Source organism: Rattus rattus, chromosome 8 (genome assembly GCF_011064425.1).
Source record: "Rattus rattus isolate New Zealand chromosome 8, Rrattus_CSIRO_v1, whole genome shotgun sequence".
NCBI classification, from domain to species: Eukaryota; Metazoa; Chordata; class Mammalia; order Rodentia; family Muridae; genus Rattus; species Rattus rattus.
Genome location: NC_046161.1, coordinates 24,993,251 through 25,014,105, shown reverse-complemented (window position 1 = coordinate 25,014,105; position 20,855 = coordinate 24,993,251). Strand labels below are relative to the sequence as shown.

At 42.4% G+C, this 20,855-nt stretch overlaps 1 protein-coding gene across 3 annotated transcripts in view; it reads left to right on the top strand.

The window, feature by feature from the left end:
- Positions 1–20,855, top strand: part of Ntm (neurotrimin) — a 951,504-nt gene that overhangs the window by 766,536 nt on the left and 164,113 nt on the right. For all 3 annotated transcript variants that reach the window (XM_032909747.1, XM_032909748.1, XM_032909749.1), the window contains exon 3: positions 3,191–3,423. In XM_032909747.1, coding sequence (XP_032765638.1) covers positions 3,191–3,423 — 233 coding nt within the window. The remainder of the gene's footprint in view (positions 1–3,190; positions 3,424–20,855) is intronic.

The window sequence follows — 20,855 nt, the reverse complement described above, 5'->3', positions numbered from 1 at the left end:
GCAAACCTTGGTCATGGGTGCAAGTTTCCTGTAACCTGCTTGAACCCAAGCACAATTCAGAACAGTATCATCTCTTGGAGTTATGACTATTAAAGTTGTTTCTAGTAGAGCAAGCTATAGAGTGAGGTGTCCTTCAGGGGGTTTCTCCGGGATGATTTCAGAGGCAGGTTGCATTCAGCATAGCCCATGAAGGATATCACTGTTGTATAAGATTTGCAAAGAAGGGAACACTGTCAGGAATGTCCTTTGTCAAGGGTCTCTCAGTCTGTCTTAGACATTCTCAGTGTATTCTAGGTGTTTTCTTTAAAGCAGAAAATGAAGTTTGGAATACAGTCTAGACTAGGCCAAGTATCATGTGCAGTCAAGTTACCTAGAGATCTTATTAAAATACACTTTCTGATTCACCGCCTCTGATGTTGGACTTTGGATTTTGCACTTCTAACAAGCTCCCGGGTGACGGTGATGCTGTTTGCAACGTAGAAGCTGCATACTTGTCAGTCATATGTTAGCAGTGAGGTGTAGTCTCACTGCTTCCCAAGTGCTAAAGCATACACAATTCACCTTTAGATAAATGCTCCTCCAAGAATGGGCCAGGGTTCTGGGTGAGTGCCTTCACTCAGGAGCCCAGCCAGAAAGCAGAACCTTAAATCAGGCATAGTGACACAGGTCTGTAGTTCTTCCACTCTGGAGGCCAGTACAGAAGGACAGAGAGTTTCAGATTACTAGCCTATACTACATAGAGAGGAGAGAGACAGACAGACAGACAGAGACAGAGAGACAGAGGCAGAGAGACAGACAGACAGACAGACAGAGACAAACAAGGAGACAGACAGAGAGACAGAGAGACAGAGAGATACAGAGACAGACAGACAAAGAGATAGAGATTGACAGATGGGATATCTGATCTGTGCCAGATCAGAACTTATCTTTTAACAACTTCTCCTCAGTTTACAAGTAAAGACTGAGGGGAGCAATAGAGCTGGCTTCGTGACTGCTGAGATCCAAGCCTACATTTGGTTTGCCACTCTCCTCTCACCATCTGAGAGGCCTCTCTGAGAGAGGCCTCTGTCTTTTTATTTGGCCTCAGGCTCCATCAATTATATAGGTAGTCTTGGATTCACTGTTCTGTACAGCAACTTTCAACGTCTAGTTTGCATGTGTCTCAACTGATCTCTTGTTACATAACTTGATGTTTCTGGATAACTAAAGGTTGCATCTGTAGCATAAGGAGTGGTGGAGCTTACGGACCTCCCATGTGATTCTGATGAATCCTGTGATCACTTTTGGAACAGTACCCTGGCATCTCCCTATTTGGGTCTTCCCTCATTTTCATGCCCCTGTGTCAACATTACACTCTGCCGCACTGCCAGAAAAATCTCCTTAGCACTGGAAACCTGTTGGACCCTGGAGCAAATATGCTTCTGGTTGGACAGATTTTCCCGTCGGGTCACTCAGCAAAATGTCTACCTGTGCCTAAGTGGCCTCTGTTGATGATGTGACACTTGCACAAGCAAAATAAGGAGGGTGTACAATGAGAACCATGGATAGACAGGGCTCACTGGTGAATCTTGGCTTACTCACTCATTCTATCTATCAATCTACCTACCTACCTACCTACCTACCTACCTACCTACCTATCTATCTACCTACCTATCTATTGGGTTGGTCTTTTGTTGCTCTGACAAAATACTTGTGAAACAACTTGTGGAAGGAACGGTTTATTTTGACTCATTGTATTGTGGGTGTGCGTCTTTCATATTTGGTGAGGTGGAAGGCTGCAGCAAAGTGGTTTGCATAACAGCAGCAGGAATCAGAAGGAAAAGGATGCTGTGGCCACATGACAGGGGAAACCCAAACTACTTTGGGGAATTTTCACCCTTCCTCTAATCCTCTCAAAGATAAAACCACATGTATTCTTTACTAGTCTCCCAGAATTTCTGAAATCCATGAAGTTGGCAATTAGCATAAATCAGGATGCCCTCCAATTGAAAAGGTCACTGTGAACATTCTGCAGCTCATACAGTGCTAACACAAGAGCTTAGTGGGGAGACTGCCTCTAATACTCTCGTTTCCTTGCATAAGGCCCAGACATTTTGGCACTCTGAAGTCCTAATTTTTCGAAATAGACAATAGATATGAGCATCTTCTTCAAAGATTTGTTGTAGGAACCAAATGAAAGTATATGTATGAGAATGCTCTAAGCACTGCAAAGGAATACAGGTGTCTGAGACATCCTTATTCAGACCATGTAACACAGATATTCCCAGCATCATGGTCAAGAGCAGGGCACTGTGCTTGTGAGTTTAGCCTCAGAACACAGGACATACTTGGTATAACAAGAGAGGAAATGAAGACAGAGAGATAGGATGAAGGCTTGGCAAGAGTTACTGGGAGCTTTCAAAGTACAGAAAAGAAAAGGAAGCTTCCACAATTTGAGGACTCCAGATGCAAAAATAAAAAGAAAGGGAATCTATTTTTATATGTGCAAACAGTTTTTGAGATTTTAGAAAATGTCTTTAGTCTAGCAATAATTGAACATTTCTGCCCTGGGTATAATGAAGATAAATAGCAAGAGTGGTGGTCCGTATTTAGTTTTGACTTTAGAAGCCTTCTGTTGGAATTTGCTATATTGAGATAAGTGGAAGGATGGTTTGTAGTTAGAGCTCAGTATCTGAGCCAGCACATATTAACTGTGAATTGGAAAAGCGTTTAGCATCTTTGTGCCTGAATTCTTTTTCCAATGAAATACATCCCACTGGGCTGTTGCAAGTATTGAACAGCTTAGTACACCCCAAGCACCCAGACAGATAATGGAGTTTATCATTCTCCACATCATAGGGATCCTAGAGCTGAGCTATGAGGACCAGGAATGTCCTAAGGTTGTAGACATCCTGAGGATGCAAGATGCCTTAGGTTTGCACCTAGAGGTTATTCAAAATGAGAATTTCCTCCTGTGGTTTTAGAGGCACTAACTTTTCAGAACCTGTAATGTTCAGACAGTAAAGGTTCTAAAGCCATAATCCTACAAGTTCTGTACTGGTGAATTCTAGCAAAGCAAACACAGCAAATGCATGTCTGTCCTATGGAAGTGAGGGGAAACATAAGGCATGATGAAGTATGCTAGCCCGGCACTAACAACTTTTGCTTTCTTACCGGGCCTTTTACTTATCTATCTGGTCTTATCTTGCAGGTGCACAATTGACAACCGAGTCACCCGGGTGGCCTGGCTAAACCGCAGTACCATCCTCTATGCTGGAAATGACAAGTGGTGCCTAGATCCTCGTGTGGTTCTCCTGAGTAACACCCAGACCCAGTACAGCATTGAGATCCAGAATGTGGATGTGTATGATGAGGGCCCTTATACCTGCTCGGTGCAGACAGACAACCACCCTAAGACCTCCAGGGTCCACCTCATTGTACAAGGTGGGTGGGGCTTGGCTGGGAGGCCTGAGTGGGTGGCTGGGAATATCAATTCTCACTGATTTTACCATGATCTTAATCCTAGCTTGGTTGGCTTTTGTCCCCAGCAAGTCCTTTCTGATGGTCATCTGGAAGCTACAAGTGGAACTTTTCATCAATTTGTTGTTTGAGTTCAACTAGTTTTTCTTCCATTCCAATAATATTTTTTGTATAAAATTATTGTCTAATTATTGCTTTTCTTGGCTTTTCCTCCTCTTAGAATATTTTTAAACATTGCATGTAATTACAAGTTTGCTTTATTTTAAGACAAGAACTTTAATTCTTTGGTTTGCTGTACATATACCATGCTGTAGACCAGTCTTCAATGATGACACAGCCAAGAAACAATACCCAGGATCTTTTCTCAACCACCTTCCTTCCATTCCAGTAGAGAGTGCTTGCTTCTTTCCCAATCTAATCCAGCTTCCCCATGCCTCTATAAGACAGAATTCAGCCTCTCCTTGACTGTTCCTACATTCTCTTCCTGTCTGTAATTTGTGGCTTAAGGTTTGCCTGGGGTTCTCCTGTTGTTTCTGTGGGTTTCCTGGTGTCTTTCCAGGTTCTATCCTCCATGCTTCTCATGTCACGGGTCTGGTGTTCAGCTCTTCAGAAGCAGGATGGTCCTGAGGCACCAGAGGACATTTAATAAATAGATTGATTTTAGTTATTGAACAACAACTTTGAGATACATCTTCTGCTTTCTGATGGAGAGAGAGGCGTAAATCAAATATTTCTGCACCCCTGGGGCCTTTTCTTATGAAATAGGGTGAATGTGAGGAGTGGGGTGAGGGTTACATTTTACACATAGGTAAACTAAAGCACTTAGAAGGCCTCACCTGTGGAGGACTATTTACCTGTTCGTCACTGTGCTATTGAATATCCATTTTGATTTTTTTCAAATACAATGGATATTTTTAAACATTTAGTCATGTTTTACAGTAGATTAAATATTTGCTTTGTTCTCTGAGAAATGAAGATACCATGAAGTAAAATCTTTGTTGGAGGTTTGTGGGTTCTTCTTCTTCTTCTTCTTCTTCTTCTTCTTCTTCTTCTTCTTCTTCCTCCTTCCTTCTTCTCCTCCTCTTCTTCTTTTCCTTCCTTCTTCTTCTTTTCCCTCCTCCTCTTTCTTCTTTTCCCCTCTTCCTCCTCCTCCTTCTCCTCCTCCACCTCCACCACCTCCTCCTCCTTCTTCTTCCTCCTTCCTCTTCTTTTTTCCTTCCTCCTCCTCCTTCCTCCTCCTGTTTTTCCTCCTCCTCCTCCTTCCTCCACCTCCTCCTCCTCCTCCTCCTCCTCCTCCTCCTCCTCCTCCTCCTCCTCCTCCTCCTCCCTTCCTTTAGTCTGATCCCTGGCTCTCTTCATCCAGCAAGATGGCAGGTGTCAGGCAGAGCCATGAAATCCGTCTTGCAGCAGCCTGCCTTCCTGGAAGTAGTCTTGAGAATGAAAGCCTGGAGTGATTAGTGAGAGACAAAGAGGAGGGGGATGTTGAGGACAAATTAGAAGAGTGAGGGAGAGCCACCATGAGCAGATGAGGAAAGCAACTGAGATCATGAATCAGAGCTAGGAAAGAAGAATGAGGTAAGCATCCATGAGATGAGAATGAATGGACCCTTGAACTGAGATGGAGGGGACAGTAGCAGCATACTGGAATCGATCAGGCTGTAGCTGAGTATGGTCACATCAGGGTTTTATAACTTTTGTTCACTGTTTTTTTTTCTCTTCCCCCAAAGGAAAGTATGATGTTTTCTTTCTTTTATTGATTCTATAAATGAGTATTTTTTTGCAAACAGCTTTGTGCAAATAGAGTTTTAAAATAGAATTGCATAGCCAGTATTTGAGTGTATTATAAATAGCAGACTAGGTACTGCTATGTGAGATTTTTGTTTGTGTGTATACAGTTTCAAAGTACAGTAGATTTTCTTTGTAGATAGACAGATAGACAAAATAAAAGTTACGGGTCTCCATTTCGTGGGGGAAGTTTGGTGAATACTCCAGGGAGCCACCATCTCCTTCTCTTCCTCCTCTTCCTCCTCCTCCTCCTCCTCTTCCTCCCTCTTCCCCTCCTCCCCCCCCCCCCCCCCTCTCCCCCCCCTCTTCCTCCTCCCCCCTCCTCCCTCCTCCTCCTCTCTTCTCCCTCCTCCTCCTCCTCCTCCTCCTCCTCCTCCTCCTCCTCCTCCTCCTGTTTTAGTCTGATCCTTGTTTCCCTTCATCCAGCAAGATGGCACATATACCTCTGAAATCCTTTCTTGGGCAGAATGTCTTGCAACGACCAAGAAAGACTAGGGGATTTGAGCACAGGTTTGCTGTAGGAAACAGCACCATTATGGAATGATAAAGAGGAAAGAATGGAAAACATAAACACCTCTTAGAAAACAGGAAAACAGGGTTTTTGGTCACATTTTTAAATATACATCTCCTTGGACACATTCATGCATACTGTGCTAAACAGTAGACTGCCTTTTACACATTGGGCATTTAATAAATGCTTAATGAAGCAAATGTCTGAAATTATAGCACAAAAGATCTTACGTGGGCTCTGAGAGAGAAGGCTGAATGGTTGGGAGGTGGGGGCAACATGAGGGAGGGAGGGGGCACAGTCTACATCTGTCTTCACTCACATCCAGGCTAATGGAAACTGTCTAATCCATAGCCAGGTGTTTACATCTGTGACTTGGCTTGGTGCCCTCTTCCCATGACACACCATCTTGAGTATTGGAATCTCATCTTGGGCTAATTTTCGAATGCTGATGGGTGTATTGATCTGGAAACAAGCTGGGTTAAAAAAGGCATTGGTCTTGTACACAGACTCAGCCCAAGCTAATCCGCTGTCAATATGCCTGGGCTGAGTATTATTGACACGTTAATGAATAGAGGACCATAGTTTTTCCAGAGTCAACCTGTCCTGTTCTTCAAAGCAATCAGACAAACTAAATAGAGTCAGACTCTGTATTGGAAAGAGGATATACTACCATGCAGGATTAAAAAAAGAAATATATTTATCTTGGGATCATTTATTATACTGAACAGAGACCCTAATTCCCTTAGCAGAAACTGGCGGTCTGAACCTAAGTTGCTTTTCAACCAAACACTGTTGGAATGCAAGTCAGGCATATCAATTTCTCCAAATAGTATTGTGATCATTTAAAAAGAGAAATACAAACATCAGTAACAATGAAGAACAGACCTAGCATTATGCCTATGTATATTTATATCTGTATAGCCCGTACCACGTATGTGTGTACACACAGGGAGATGCGGAGGAAATGACACTCACCACATGTACAATCTGTATAAAGTCCAAGATCATTTGTAGCATCATGACTGTCAAATATCCTACCCATCCTGTTAGTTCTTTATGCTAAATCTTTAAAACTATAATTCAAAATGATCAGCTTTTACAATAGTCATGACACCATAGCCACATCTGCCCAAGAAACAGACAAACACATTCATCCCTTTCTGCAACAGTTAGTCACTGAGAAACATCTCTAGCAGTCTGTGCTCTGGCTGGGGACTGAGTACATAAGGATGGAGACAAAGCTGGCCTTGAAGACCCAGTTCACTTTTGTGTGCAGAGATGGCATGGTGTATTACTTTTCCAAATCATTCCCAAGAACGAACAGATGCTGTTGCCTGAATCTGTCATTTATAAGTTTGGATATAGTTTTAGCTTTGCTTATTTTGCCTTATAAATTCTTGATGTCACAAATGCTCCTAAACCCTTTTCATCTCCTCCTAATGAAAGGAAAGCATGGCTTCTAGAACAGGGGTGGTCAGATACCTCAAATGTGGGTTGGGTTCCATTAAGGTTGGCTTGGAGTCTATAGTTCTTCCCTATAGCAGACAACAGGCAGAAGGGAACAGATCGAGACATCATGAGTCCCAGTGAGAGGAACAGTGCATGGCAAGACTCACTAACTTAGCAGTGGGAATCCAAGAAATACCTGGATGCACTGAACTCCGCCAAGGGTCAGGATAGCCAGCCTGGGGAAGATGGTGCTGGAAGGAGCAGCTGGAGAAGGAGAAGGATCCAGTCTGGAAGCAGAACCCAGACAATTAAAGAGGCCAAGACTCCTTAGCAAGGTTGGAAAAGGCTGCCTCTGAGGAAGAGGGGTATATCAGAATTGTATTGAAGGTAGGTAGCAGAGAATGTATCAGGAAGGCATGCACCGATCAGAGATTGAGTTACCTAACTACTCATCATAATCTCAATGTAAAATATCAGAAATAAAAAAAAAAACAAACTACATCTTCAGTCATAGGAGCTGTGTTTCCTCCAACAGTAGATGATGCACACATTGAGCACAGGTTGAACTTTGGCACAGCACAGACAGTGTTGCTGGGCAGTGCTACCAGCAGGCACTGGTATGGTCTGGCTGAGTTTTCCTGCCATGAAGGGCCAGGAGTGATGTGATGATTAAAGGTTGAGGTAAGATTAAAAAGGAACAGTTTTTAATCCATTCCCGGGAGCCAGATCTGCTTTCTCCAGCTGCTATTCTATCACTTGGTCCACAAGCCACCCTCTCCTGCCTATCTCCCTTTTAGCCACCCTCTCTGTGTCATCCCTGAGGCGACAGAACCAGATCCACATGATCCAACAGCCTCTCAGCCATTTCTTTCACACACTGTCCTCTTTAGCCCAGTAAATCAAAGTTCCAGAAGCTTGTAATTTAGCAATTAGATTTACATGTTAAATTCTCAATTCACAATACATCCATACGATGAATTCACTGCCAAATTAAGAAAGATTTAAACTGCCCACCTATACAAGACAAAATCGACCCAGTCCACCCAGATCTGGATCATCCTGCTCTGGTTCTCCCTCTTGATTTTCTTTGCTCCTCCTCCTTCCTAGACTTTTCCCCACCTACCCTTCCTTGTCATCCAGTGATAGGCTGTGCCTTATCCTGGGCCCGCCTGGCTGTATAATGACATCACCCTATAGAAAGGAAAATAGATTTTGGAGAGAAGATGGAAATAAGAAAACAAAATTTGCTGAATGAAAGACTGGAGTTCTTTTTGTAGTTAGGGCAGAGAAGAAAGCCTAGGGACCAAAGGTGACTGTGAGGAAGGTGGTGTTGAGAAGGTAGAGAAGAAGAAATGGCACTTAAGGAGTTGTGTAACCAGTTAGGCAATCAGAATATAATCTTTTGGATTGGAGGTGGAGCTCATCACTGAAGGACACTGCTCTTGTAGAAGACACAGCTTTGGTTCCAAGCACTCATAGTAGATGGCCATAATTACCTATAACACCAGTTCCAGAGGATCTAACTCCCTGTCTGGCTTCTGCAGGCCCCTGTACTCACAGGCCCCTGTAAACACACACACACACACACACACACACACACACACACACACACACACACACACACACACACACACAAACTCACTTAAAAATACACTAAATCTTGTGAAAACCACATCCATTTTTTGACCTTCAGATTTCATCTTCGTGGGTGTGATTAGTAAGTGTCTGCATCTGGAATCTAGCTGCATATTTCAGCTCTCAATTTTGCTGCCAAACAAGCTTTGTGTGTCCCTCAAATGGCCATCCCCTTACTGCTATTGGTCCCAATAATGGAAAAAGTGAGACCTTGGAGAACAGAATAAAATACTTGCGGCCAGAGAATCCTTTGCCAAGTTACAGGCAGTTAGAGAAGACATGTAAAGTTCCCTTTGTCTGCAAACCCTGTGAGTGTTTGCATTGCAAAGCCTTATGGCAGGGACTGCAGAATATTCCAGGCCTTCCTCACTCAAGCATGGAGAAGGACTTCTCAGCCTTGACCAAGTACCTGTGGGACTTTAATCTCACTTAGCCAAACATTTGCATGATAGAGAACAGCAGAAGGCAGAATTTATAGAAACAAAGATATTCCTTTTATAAGAAGAAAGGAGCCTCTGGCGTCTTTATCAGTTTCCCTGGCCCTATCTAGGTCCCTCTATTGTCATTTGTATATCTAATCGCCCCCCCCCCTTTGTTTGGTGCAAATGAGTTTTCCTCTTTCTCTCTAGGCAGAGTTAATCTGAAAATCCCTGCTATTGTCTCATAGTTAATTACCTGCCTTTGGAGTCAGGCAGCTCTGAAGCTCCAGGGTTGGAGGGAACTGCTAATGTCTACTGTACAGGAGCGGATGGACGGAGTAGAGCCAGGACAGAGGACTCAGGCCCTGTGTTCCTGGGAGTCCAGGGGGAGGAGACTCGGGCTTGGAGACCTTTAGCCAGCTGGTGACATACACAATTCAACTGTGGCCATGCTAACTCTTCATTTACCTTTCATTGTCTCCCGGGTCCTGATCCTCTCTTCTTACCAGCCCTGTCGTATTTATTTATATTTCTTTTGCTTTCTAATTGTGAATAATTAATTGACCTTGTCAAGCCAAACTCATTACTGTGATTAAGAGAACAGGAACAATAACTTTGAATTTCCTGATACCCGTGCACCAAAGACTTCTAAGGTGAACTTCAATAAAAGGCAACTTGAGGCACGGAATATCAAAGAGAACGATGTGATCTGATCCTCACTTTGAAAGTGAAGATTTCTGTCTCTCCCCACACACCAGGAAGTGCCATTTTCTCACACTCCCAGGCTTCTGGAGAGCTGAGAAGACCTTATAACCAGTTTCCATTCTACCTCCTTCTAGCTGGGTTCATAGTGGAGGTCAACAGCACCATCCAGTTCCCAGTAGATTGGAGTCACCTCACGCAGAAGAATTTTATATTCTTGTCTAGGTTTCAGTAGCCCCAAGTGACGGACAGTGGAAAATGCTGGGACACTCTCCTCTTCTGCTTCCTTCAAGAAATATACAAAAATGTACATTTTGTTAGATCACAAGGTTCTGCATTTAAATTTGGTAGAACTTTGAAAAACTACAAGAATTAAATTCTACTATGAAATTTAAGTGTTCCTCAAAGAACTTTGGAAAATGGTGAGGAAGTGGGCCATTCTCTCTTCAATTAATCTGCAAAATGTGGGCAGCATGTCATGAAGCTTCTCACTCTTCTAGCAGAGGTTTTCATTGTCTGGAAAGCCTTTCAGACACTGGTGAGGCATCCCTTGAGAGAAGAACTAGGCCCATGCTCCCATCTCAGTAAACTCACCATAAGCATGTCTCTTCCATAAGCCACACTGGGTGACCTAAAGTGGCCTCAGCAAAAATACTACATTTAAAGCCACACTGACTTCAATAAAGTCATTTCTGTGCCTTCTGATAAGGCTATGATATGGGGCGGGGGGATCTTGTGTTTCTTAGGCAGTTTGGAAAACTTGGTCACAGTAGTAGACAGAGCTCTTCTGAAATTTTTTTACTCCACACCCAGCTATGAGGGAACATGGAATCAGGTAACTCTGACAGCTTCCCAGAACTTCTGGGAGTCAGCAGCTTTCCTCCAGGTGAACAGTTAGGGCTCCCTGGGGATATTCTACAAGCAGCCAAGAACATCATTTCCCTAAGGTGCCTTTCCTTGGGGACCCTGAAATGACTCCGAGCTAGCTCAGCTTCACCATGGGTGGAGAAATTGGCAATGTTTTCCTCTGTATCTTTATTTCTTCTGTAGCTTCTAAGTAAAAATGTCGTCATTTGATTTGGGACAAAGAATGAATACCAGATCCTAAATATCAGCATTGTCAAAATATGCTTTCTGTGGCATCTCATTCCCTTATCAGAGGTATTGGTTTATTAAAAATGTGCAGCTGAGATTCTTTTTTTAAAGCCCTTTCCTGCTTAAGCCTTTCAGATACTCTATTATTATTATCATTATCTTTAATCTGTTTTTTTACAGACCAGTCGTTATCCCCCTCCTGTTCTGCCCTCCAACTGTTCCTCATCCCATTCCTCCTCCCCCATATCCAAGAGGATTGTCCCCACACCCCCATACATCTGCACACCCTGCCAAACCTCCCCATTCCTCAAGGCATCAAGTTTTTCAATGGGTACGTGTGTCTCTCCTTGAAGCCAGACCAGGCAGTCCTCGGCTGTGTAAGTGTCAAGGGGGCTCGGACCAGCAAGTCTATGTTGTCTGGTTGATGGCTCAGTGTCTGAGAGATCTCGGGAGTGGGGTCCAGGCTTGTTGAGACTACTATGGGATCATCCTCTTTCTCAATTCTTCCAGCCTTTCCCTAATTTAACCACAGGGGTCCCTGACTTCAGACCATAGGTTGAGTGTAAGTATCTGCTTCTGTTTCAGTCAGTTGCTTGTTGGGCCTCTCGGAGGGCAGCCCTGCTAGGCTCTTCTCTGTAAGTATATCATAACATCAGTAATAGTATCAGGTGTTGGAGTCTCCCCTTAAGATGGGTCCCAATTTTGGCCAGTTTCCCCCTCATACTCTTCTTCATTTTTGTCCCTGCAGTTCTTCTAGACAGCAAACATCCTTTTAATTAAGTATTATGTGAGGTCTTTGGAGGGTTCATCGAAAAGCAGTACATATCTAATTCTAGAGTACATCCTCACTGTCATATCCCACAGGCTTCTGAGTTCAATGCTGCAGGCCATGTACACAATGGTGAATACGGGGAGCTATCAAAGGCACCAATATTGATCTCAGTGCCCTCACCGACCCATGAAGACTCTTGCCTGCTCAGACTGCTGTACAGTCTGTCTTACAACTTGCATTCAGGCCACTGTTCTCTTGTTGAGAAAACGAAAAGTCTTTACCTTCTTTGGGCTTTGGCAGACCTTGTTGTAGAAGATACTCTGCCTATCCATTGTTAAATAGAAGGTTATCAGGTAATACCTTTAAACCACATTCAATGGCTTTTTGAATTAGGTGCTGGGAATACAAACATAGCATAGAGTTCCTGACATTGCAGTAGAAGGGACCATATTATCAACAAATCATTATCCTGTTAAAGCAGAGATTGGGGCATCTGTGTTGATATAAATCTGATGAATCGCTGAAAGGGAGTAAACTCAGTTCCCTGATAATTAGCATTAAAGGATACATTTCATGAAGAACTATATTCATGAGTGGGACTTATTAGATGCTCTGGGGAAGAGACGTTGTCCTAGACAGGAGCCACAAGGGAAAGAATCTGATGACATATAACTTGCAGAAGGAAGAGGGATATCGCTTATGTGTCACCGAGCAGGACCAGAAAGTTGGCTTCACCTCAGTTTTGAATGGATGGAGATGTGTAGTTTTTACCCCCACACTTGTTTTTTTGTGTGTGACAAACAGCAAGAATGCTGTTTCTACTCCTCGAGGCAATGTGGATTTAATGGCTTTGACACTGGACACTATCTACAAAGCTATCAGTGGAATAGAACATGACAAGCACCTTAGATAATAAACCTTGAGAGGAAGCAAGAAGTCTTGGAAGGAAAGAATGTGTCGTATCCCCACTGGTTCTATGTCCCTTGTGTTGCAGCTAAGAGACAGATTGCCAAGACCTGTCTACCACCACGTCTGTTGCTGGAAGCACTCTTTGCTTCTACCTGCAGTCACAACAGTGATTAACGTGTCACACTGCAGTCAAGGAGTAGTTCTGTATGCACTTGGAAGAAGAGTGCATAACATTGGGCTCAACACATCATTGTAACGGTGAAGCTGAGAGCGGGAGGCTGCAGCCAAGAATAAATGACAGCCATAGCAAGGGCCACTGGAAGCCAACTTGCCATTTTATCTGAGAGATTATGGGCCATGGAGGAGAAGCCTTACCGTTTCACATATCTCCAGATGAATTTAGAGTACTAAAAGTCTGCACTTGGAATATACAGGAGGACTGGTATTCCTAATGAACTTCAGCTGTGGTCTGCAGCGTCTAACATTGGTGGAACGTCTAGCTAGCATCTGCTGGAGTTCAGCTCAGAACCACGATGCTGCTGGAGTTGCTGGGGCCCCATGTTTTTCTTTTGATCTTCGCTTCATGTTATTTGAAAAGGAATTTATTGATTTAAAATTAGGACAATTTAATTTGGTGGCATGTTTTCTTTATGTCTCAATTATATATTCATGTCTTTGTGGTAAACTCAGCTGGTGGGGGATTAAGAATTCAAACTAGAGGATTTTCACTTGGCGAGTAGAGCTTTCCACTGTGATTAATTGGGAGTCTGCACAATGAACCCAGCATTGACTTCACTGTGGATTTACTAGCTTAGCAGAGAGAAGTAGATTTTAGGATTTAAGAGTTTTGGGTTTTGGTCTGAATTTTGATAATAATTACCTGGAAAAAAATGACCTACTTATTTAAATTGTTCTCAATTAGATACTTTATAGAAATGTTTTGATACATCCTATAATCTGATTTGGAGAATGATTCCTCTTAGATGCGAGGAAGTGGAGCTTGATTGTTTTACCAAGGCCATGTATGTAATCATTTGCCAAGCATATAGGCATATAGGCATACAGACATATAGGCAGATAGGCTGGTCTGTCCTAGCCTGTGTCCTTTGAACAGATCCAGTAATTTGTGATAGCACCTCATACAGTTCTTCTGTATATGTAAATCCTTGGTCCTAAGAACCAACCTGGATCACACCCTGGTATGTTCATGCTGCCCTCTCCTCTAGTGCTGTCCCTTAGCTACGTCCCCACCAAGTGCTTTTCTTCTCACCAGTTTGAGCAGGTGCTATAGTAACCTCATCTTTCTAAAACGCAGGCTTCCAAGAGTTGGGACCATTGTGCCAACTTCCCTTACATGGAGGGGACCGGGCAGCCAAGCCTTTTGATTTCTCCTACTCCAACACAAGAAGATCAGGAATTTTTATTATTTCTTATCTTCACTTCTGTCTAAAATACCTAAAAGAGGGTTGGAAGATCTGCACAGGTGAATCACAGTAAACTGTGATAGGGATGTAGAATGGCCTTGGGATGGGGGTAACAAGCATGGGAGAAGAAAACTGCCCAGGTGGGACCATTCATGGGAATCTAAAACTGAAAGACTGCAGTGGCTCCAATGTGAGGAGCAAGATTTTTACTCCTCTAGAAGTCCAAACATAGAAATCTTTTGAAATGGGTGGTTGGGTATTTCTTCTCTAGACTGCTAGAACATAAAAAAAAAAAAAAAAAAAAATAACTCTTCTCTCCAGACATACCGGTTTCCTTCACCCATCCCTTCAGCTCAACTACTCTTGTATCCAGAGTAATCTTTCCAAACAAGATGTTATCTTAAGGTCCTCCAAGTCCAGGAGAGCTAGGGGTCTGATTTCTGAGACCTCATTTTCTGTCTCTGTCTTCCTGTTTTTATTTGAGTTTACACTTAGGGTTTTTGATCTTTCTGGCCATCAACCTCTTGTAAGTTTTCTCCCCTCTGAGGGAATTCTCTCCCCATTTGCTATTTTAGCTTTTAAACACGTGTTTCCATTGAGCAAAACTTTCCCAGAGCAGCCTACAATTCCCACATCACCTAAGCGCTCAAGCCAGGCCATCCATCCTGGTATTACCACGAGTTGTGTGCTGACTGTGCTCTCTCTGCCTTCCTGAGAGTGGGAGGCTTCTCTACGTCCCATTGTACTTCCAGTGCCTCCTGCTTAATAGGAGTTCAGGGACTATTTGTTGAGTAATGAATAGAGTTATAAAAATTTCTTTTGAAAAAATAATTAAACAACGTGATTCACCGCTCACTGTTCAGTTTTGTTATAGTAAGCTGAAGAATGGCCAGGCAAAGGATGGTTTTTAGTCCCAAGAACCATGAATATTCCCAGAATGGTTGCATCTTTGCAGATGTGATTAAGTTAAGAGTTTAAGTTAGGGAGATGATTATGGGTCCTAAATGTAATCACACATACAAGTTAGAGTAGAAGCAGTGATAACTCGAGAGAAAATAATGTGAATATTGGAACAGAGATTTGACAGCATTGTTCTGGAAGATGGGGCGGATGATGTCCTGAGCCAGAGAATGGCATCGGTCACCAGAGGCTGGATGAGTCCTGGAACATACTCTCCTCTGAGTCTCCAAAGGAAGAGCTGATCTTGCTTTAAACTCGGTGAAAGGCACTTTGGATTTCTGGCCTTCAGAACTGAGAAAATACAAATTTCTATTTGTCTTAAGCTATGAGATCTGTATAAATTTGTTACAGTAGCAGCAGGAAATTAGTGTATTGCCTCTATTTTGATGGGTTTCTGGTTGTTGGTAGTAGAAATTAAAAAAAAAAAGAATTTAGTACCCCAGATCTACTGGAATGTAGCTATTGTTCTGAGATTGTTTTCTAGGGTGATTGCTTGTTGTAAGGTAGGACTTCCTAAACAGTTCCACTCATGGCTTATTCTGCTGGAAAAAAGTTTTTGTGACCCAAAATATATAGTTGTGTAAAATACTACATATGTCAACAAGTAACTGACAATAAATCATAAAGAATCTTATTTTAAAACAATACTTTGGCATACACTTTTTATTATTTATTGGACAAGAAAGCAGGATTGTATACCAATGAGAGTGATGACTTCTTTATTTTTACATTAAAAATTAAATGTAGGATTGGTTTCCAATATTTAAAGAGGAGAGTTTCTTCAAGTTATTTTGAGTTGATAAATAGTTTGAATTTATAATTACCAATGCCAAGAACACCTCCCATCAATACATAATAGAAAAAGATGGGTGTGTTTAAGGCTACTTCAAAAATTAAAAATTTGGTCAGAAATTCAACTATAGTTGATTTAATAATTCCTTATGAAATTCAAGTGAGCAAGCGATTCAAATAGCAATTGTTAGTGAAATTTTAGTCAATAATATTTTATTTACAAGCCAGGCATGGCGATGTATGCCTATAATCCCAGCCACGACTGACGGTGGAGAACAGCCATGAGTTTTAGTGTAACCTGGGTGATATAAAGTACCCTCTTTCAAAAATAAAAATACCCCCCTCCAGATCTAAACACAGCTCTAGAGATCCTCTCTCTAAAAGTTCTGGCAGGGTCAGGATTGTAAACTATCATGAGTTCACCTACCTTTGGTATGATATCACTTTGTTACCTATTGCTGTTCTGTATGCCTGGCTTATTTTTTTTTATAATATTTTGTGGCTGCTTTGCATTATGTTTTGTGATCAAAGCCTAATACAGTCCTATAATCCTGACTTCCCTTTCCTTACAAATGACTTGGCAATTTGTATGATTTTTTTTTTTTTGCAATTTGTATGATTTTTTTTTTTTAAAATCTTTTCTCAATATTTATTGAATTCTGGAGACTTCTTGTATGTGTATTCAAACAGCATTTTTTTTTAAATCTAACACAGTACACTTAAAAGATACACAAATTTGATAGTTAACGTGCTGAACATTAAGGGTAGGTAGGAAAACATGAAGCATGTTTTCCAGACTTAAAGTGTTTCTGTATTCCGGACAACTTCATATGTATAGAAAAACAGTAACATCCAGGATTCTAAATCAGTGCCCAGGTGTTTCAGGCATCCCTTTGTCTTTTGAGGTGCAAAGGCATGCAAAATGCAAGCTGCTCACACATGTGCAGAACCAAGGCTTCAGTGGGGATGCACACTGCAGCACAGATCTGCTAGAAACTCAGGTTCATAATCTTTTGGAGTTTTCTCATAAACCTTTTATTGTTCCCATTTCTTTTTCATAAAGCTCAGTTGCATGACCACATGTGGATTTAAGACACATAGTTCACGAGGCTTGGCTCTAGGTTGTGGATCAGCAAATGAAGACCCAGCCTACAGCCTGTATTACCATTATTTGTAAGCTAGGGTTTACAAATTTTGTTTTTGAAATAAGATCAAATGAAGAAGCATGTGTTACAGACACTTGATGTGGTCAACACTCTTCATAGTAGTTGCTTTCTGGCCCTTCACTGACAGGTTTCAACCTCTTATCTAGGGGACCGAGCCACTCTGCTGCAAAGACATTCAAGTAGCCAAAAGTCAGTGTGTAAAGGAACCCAGTCTTCCTTTTAAGATCTGGCATAATTTTGTTTCCATGAGCCAACCCACTTGAATGTGGCTCTGACCAGCTCAGCTCTCAAAGGAGAACAGTCTTGTATGCTGCTGGCCTGAGTCCCTGTGAGAAGCCTTCAGTTGCATCTTCCCAGCCAGACCACTCTCTAATACCTGACTGGGAAATCACAAGGGACAGTAAAGTACTATTGTTTAAAGCCTCTGTATTTGAAAAAAAAAATCAAATTTCTAGGGAACATGTACAAGCTTCTGTTCTTGTCATAGCTTTCTAAACAATAAGATGTAATAACTATGCACATAGCATTTGTATTTTGTTAGGTATAATGTTAGGGATGATTTGAAGTATGTGGGAGGATATACTTAAGTTACATGCAAATACTGCACTGTAGAATGCAAGGAACTCATATGTCTCTGGATTTTAGTATCCGTAGAGGATATAAGAACCAATATAAGGGCACTGAAGAATGGCTGAGCATCTGTTTAAATGTTATGACTTTGGAATTCCATCTTCCCCTGTATATGTAATGGAAGTGGATCATTTCCTTGTCTTTGGGATATCTATAGGAATTGATGTGATCACTACATTTTAGTATGAGACTATTCTTGCTTATAGACCTGGGGATTGACCTGGGGATTCTAGGTGACACTACAGATCAGACAAATATGCTTTTTTTAAAACAATAGTTTGAGCATGTGGAAATGGAGTTGAAGATCCTGAGGTTTTCTCTTGTTAGTTTGGAGGGAGCACAATATTTGGGCTTCATTTTGATTATTTATCTCAACAGCATTATAAACTCATCATGTACCCAATAAATCACTTTAATTCTAACAGGTCTGTACCATCACCTCTGACCAGCGAGTCATACAGCCTTCACTTCCCATAACTGCATTCATTAGTAGCTCACCGAAGAGTCTTCCCCATCCATTTCACATTGCCTTCCTCTCATCATTCTCTCTCACTCTTACACAGACCTTGTTAGAGTTGCTGAAACTTGGAATTTACCCAGAATCCTCCCCTTTCTCTTCAGTTCAGTCTTCTTTCATGTGGCAAGCCACCATCCTCCTCCTCATGTAGATCTCTTTTCCTCAATGTAGTTCTGAGCCTTTATTCTTCATACTCAGGCATGGTGGGTATAGACAGCCAATCTTCCAATTCACCTTTGCTTCCTGATGCACATAAGCCATATTGCACAAGGAGCCCAAGCCTTATTGTTGTTTCACATGGTTCAGCCTGTTGTTAGTGGCCTCCAAACTTCCCTCTACTGGTCCTTGACATACCTCCTGCTCCTGAGGTCTCCTCTTAGAGCTTTGCTAGAAGTCACCTTAGGGACTCTCATCTCTCCAGAGCATTTCCTTGATTTAGTTTTCTTAACAATACGCCTACGGGTATAAAATATATCGCTTTTTAAAGGGACGCATCCTACTTCACCTCAGCCAGAAAATTTTCCATGAGCATGAAGACTGGCCTCTTCTGTTTACCTTTGCTTCCATGTGCCTAGCGGAACAATAAATACTTGTTGATTGAGTACACGGATGAAAACAACAACAGTCATGAAATGAACATTTTTCTTTCCAGTATTTATTCTGTTTATTTGCACAGGTGTGGGGGGCATGGACTCTTTTCTCCCTTCCATCTAGATGATTTGCCCCCAACCCCATTTTCAGAACATGTGGCATTTAAAGTTGAATTTGGCAGAATGATTTTCTTAAGACAGCACTGCAAAGAGCCAGCATCCTAGATAGAAGGAACAACACCCAGAAGAGAGGTGTTCAAGAGACCTAGAAGGGGCATGAGGTCTGAGAGTTGAGCTGAGGGGGAAGCAAAGACTGTGGGAGTACCCATGGCCTGGAGAGCAGAGGAACCCAGGTTCTGCCTCCTTCGAAGTGGGATTTCACTGAACACTTGGAAGAGGAAACATGGGAAGGAAATTACATGAATTATTTTGGAAAGATCTTTGACATTTAGACACAAGATGGGCTACAAAGGGAGTTTTGGACAGAGAGAGTAAGAGAATGAGAAGGCAGAACGTGAGCAGTTAACGCTCTGTTATCCTAGGTTCCTGATATGGAGCCATTTTCTCTTCCATGTAGCGACTCAACAGACAGCTCTTTTGTGGCCAGAGGATGTACAAACAGGGAGAGGTTGTGCACACAGGAAGAAGCAGGATGGTCCACAGACTAATGCTTTCAGTTCCCCAGAATAAATTTTCTCCGAAGACACATGCCCTCTCTATGTGGTTTAAGGCAGAAAGTAAATGGGATTCATTGTCTTCAACTTTGCAGACGCTTCCAAGTTTATATATTTATGAATGAAGAAAAATCCTGTGCCAGCTTTGGTTTCAGTTTGGAATTCTCAGAAAATAGCCTTTGGATTAGATAAATGAACTCTTGTCAGCAAGAGGAGATGGGCTGTGTGTGAACTGAGGATCAAGCCCATGATGAGACAGGGCAGATAGGATATGGCATAGAAAGGACCAATTAGATGCTTGGAAGAGGAAAGGAGAAGCCAGAGAAAGCCAAGCCCTTCCCAAAGGGCCTCTGACCTCCTATCCCGGCTACTTGCTGGGAATCAGCAGAGGTGCTTCCTAGTGAGCCTTGGGGAGGATACAAGTTCTCAGTAGACCTGCTAGACCTGAGATCCCCTTGAAGGGCAATTTTGTGGCAGTTTTGAGACAGGAGGTTTAAAAATTGGCCATAGGAGGCAAAGTAAGGGCCAGAGGCAGCTGCAGGTCAAATATGAAATGTTTCTTACATGAAATCTGAAATTATGATCATACTCATTAGTACGACCTGTGTCAAACCAGGTGAGTGGCATGTTCCAGGGTTCTAATTACAGCACGTTTTCCTTCCCCTCAAGCTGCTATGCTGCCGTTCAAATGAAAACACAGGAAGCAGTGGGGTAAAGAGCTGACTTCACCCGAAGTGGATCAGCATAGGCTCACTCCACATTGGCCTTCTTTGCTTTCAAATTGCTCCCTAAGCATTTCTTTGTTGTTTTCCTTGATGACTGTGTACTAAGACTCATGTGATCACTTATGGTCACTCCATGTGCAGAACACCCTTCAGTCTGTTTGGTACCCGTTGAGACATACTCTGAACGGGTGATTTTTTTCATTACTTGGCTTAAACGTAGCCCCACAGGTGACAGCTATTGTATATGGTCATGTTGAGGAGAGCCTTTCAGGGCACTCAGGACACTAGGACTGATAATTAGCCATAGCAGATAAACGAAGGCAGAGTCATCACTTCCTATAACTACCCACAGAGAGACTCCCATAGTGCAAATACCTTCTACCCTTCAGTCATTCAGCAAAGATTGGCTGAGCTACTTTGAGGAGTCAGGCAGCAAACTGGATTGGAGTAGAACATAAGCAAAGAAGTAACATGGGATGCCCAAGTACACAGATCACTGTAGGGGCAAACAGTCAGTCCTCTGCCGGTGCCCTGCGAGGACTCTTCTTCTGAGAGCATCTGGACCCCAGGGTCCTTCCAAGGGTAAGACAAACAGGGCTCAGGACTGAGTGAGGTTAGACAGTGACACAGTAAAAGCATCC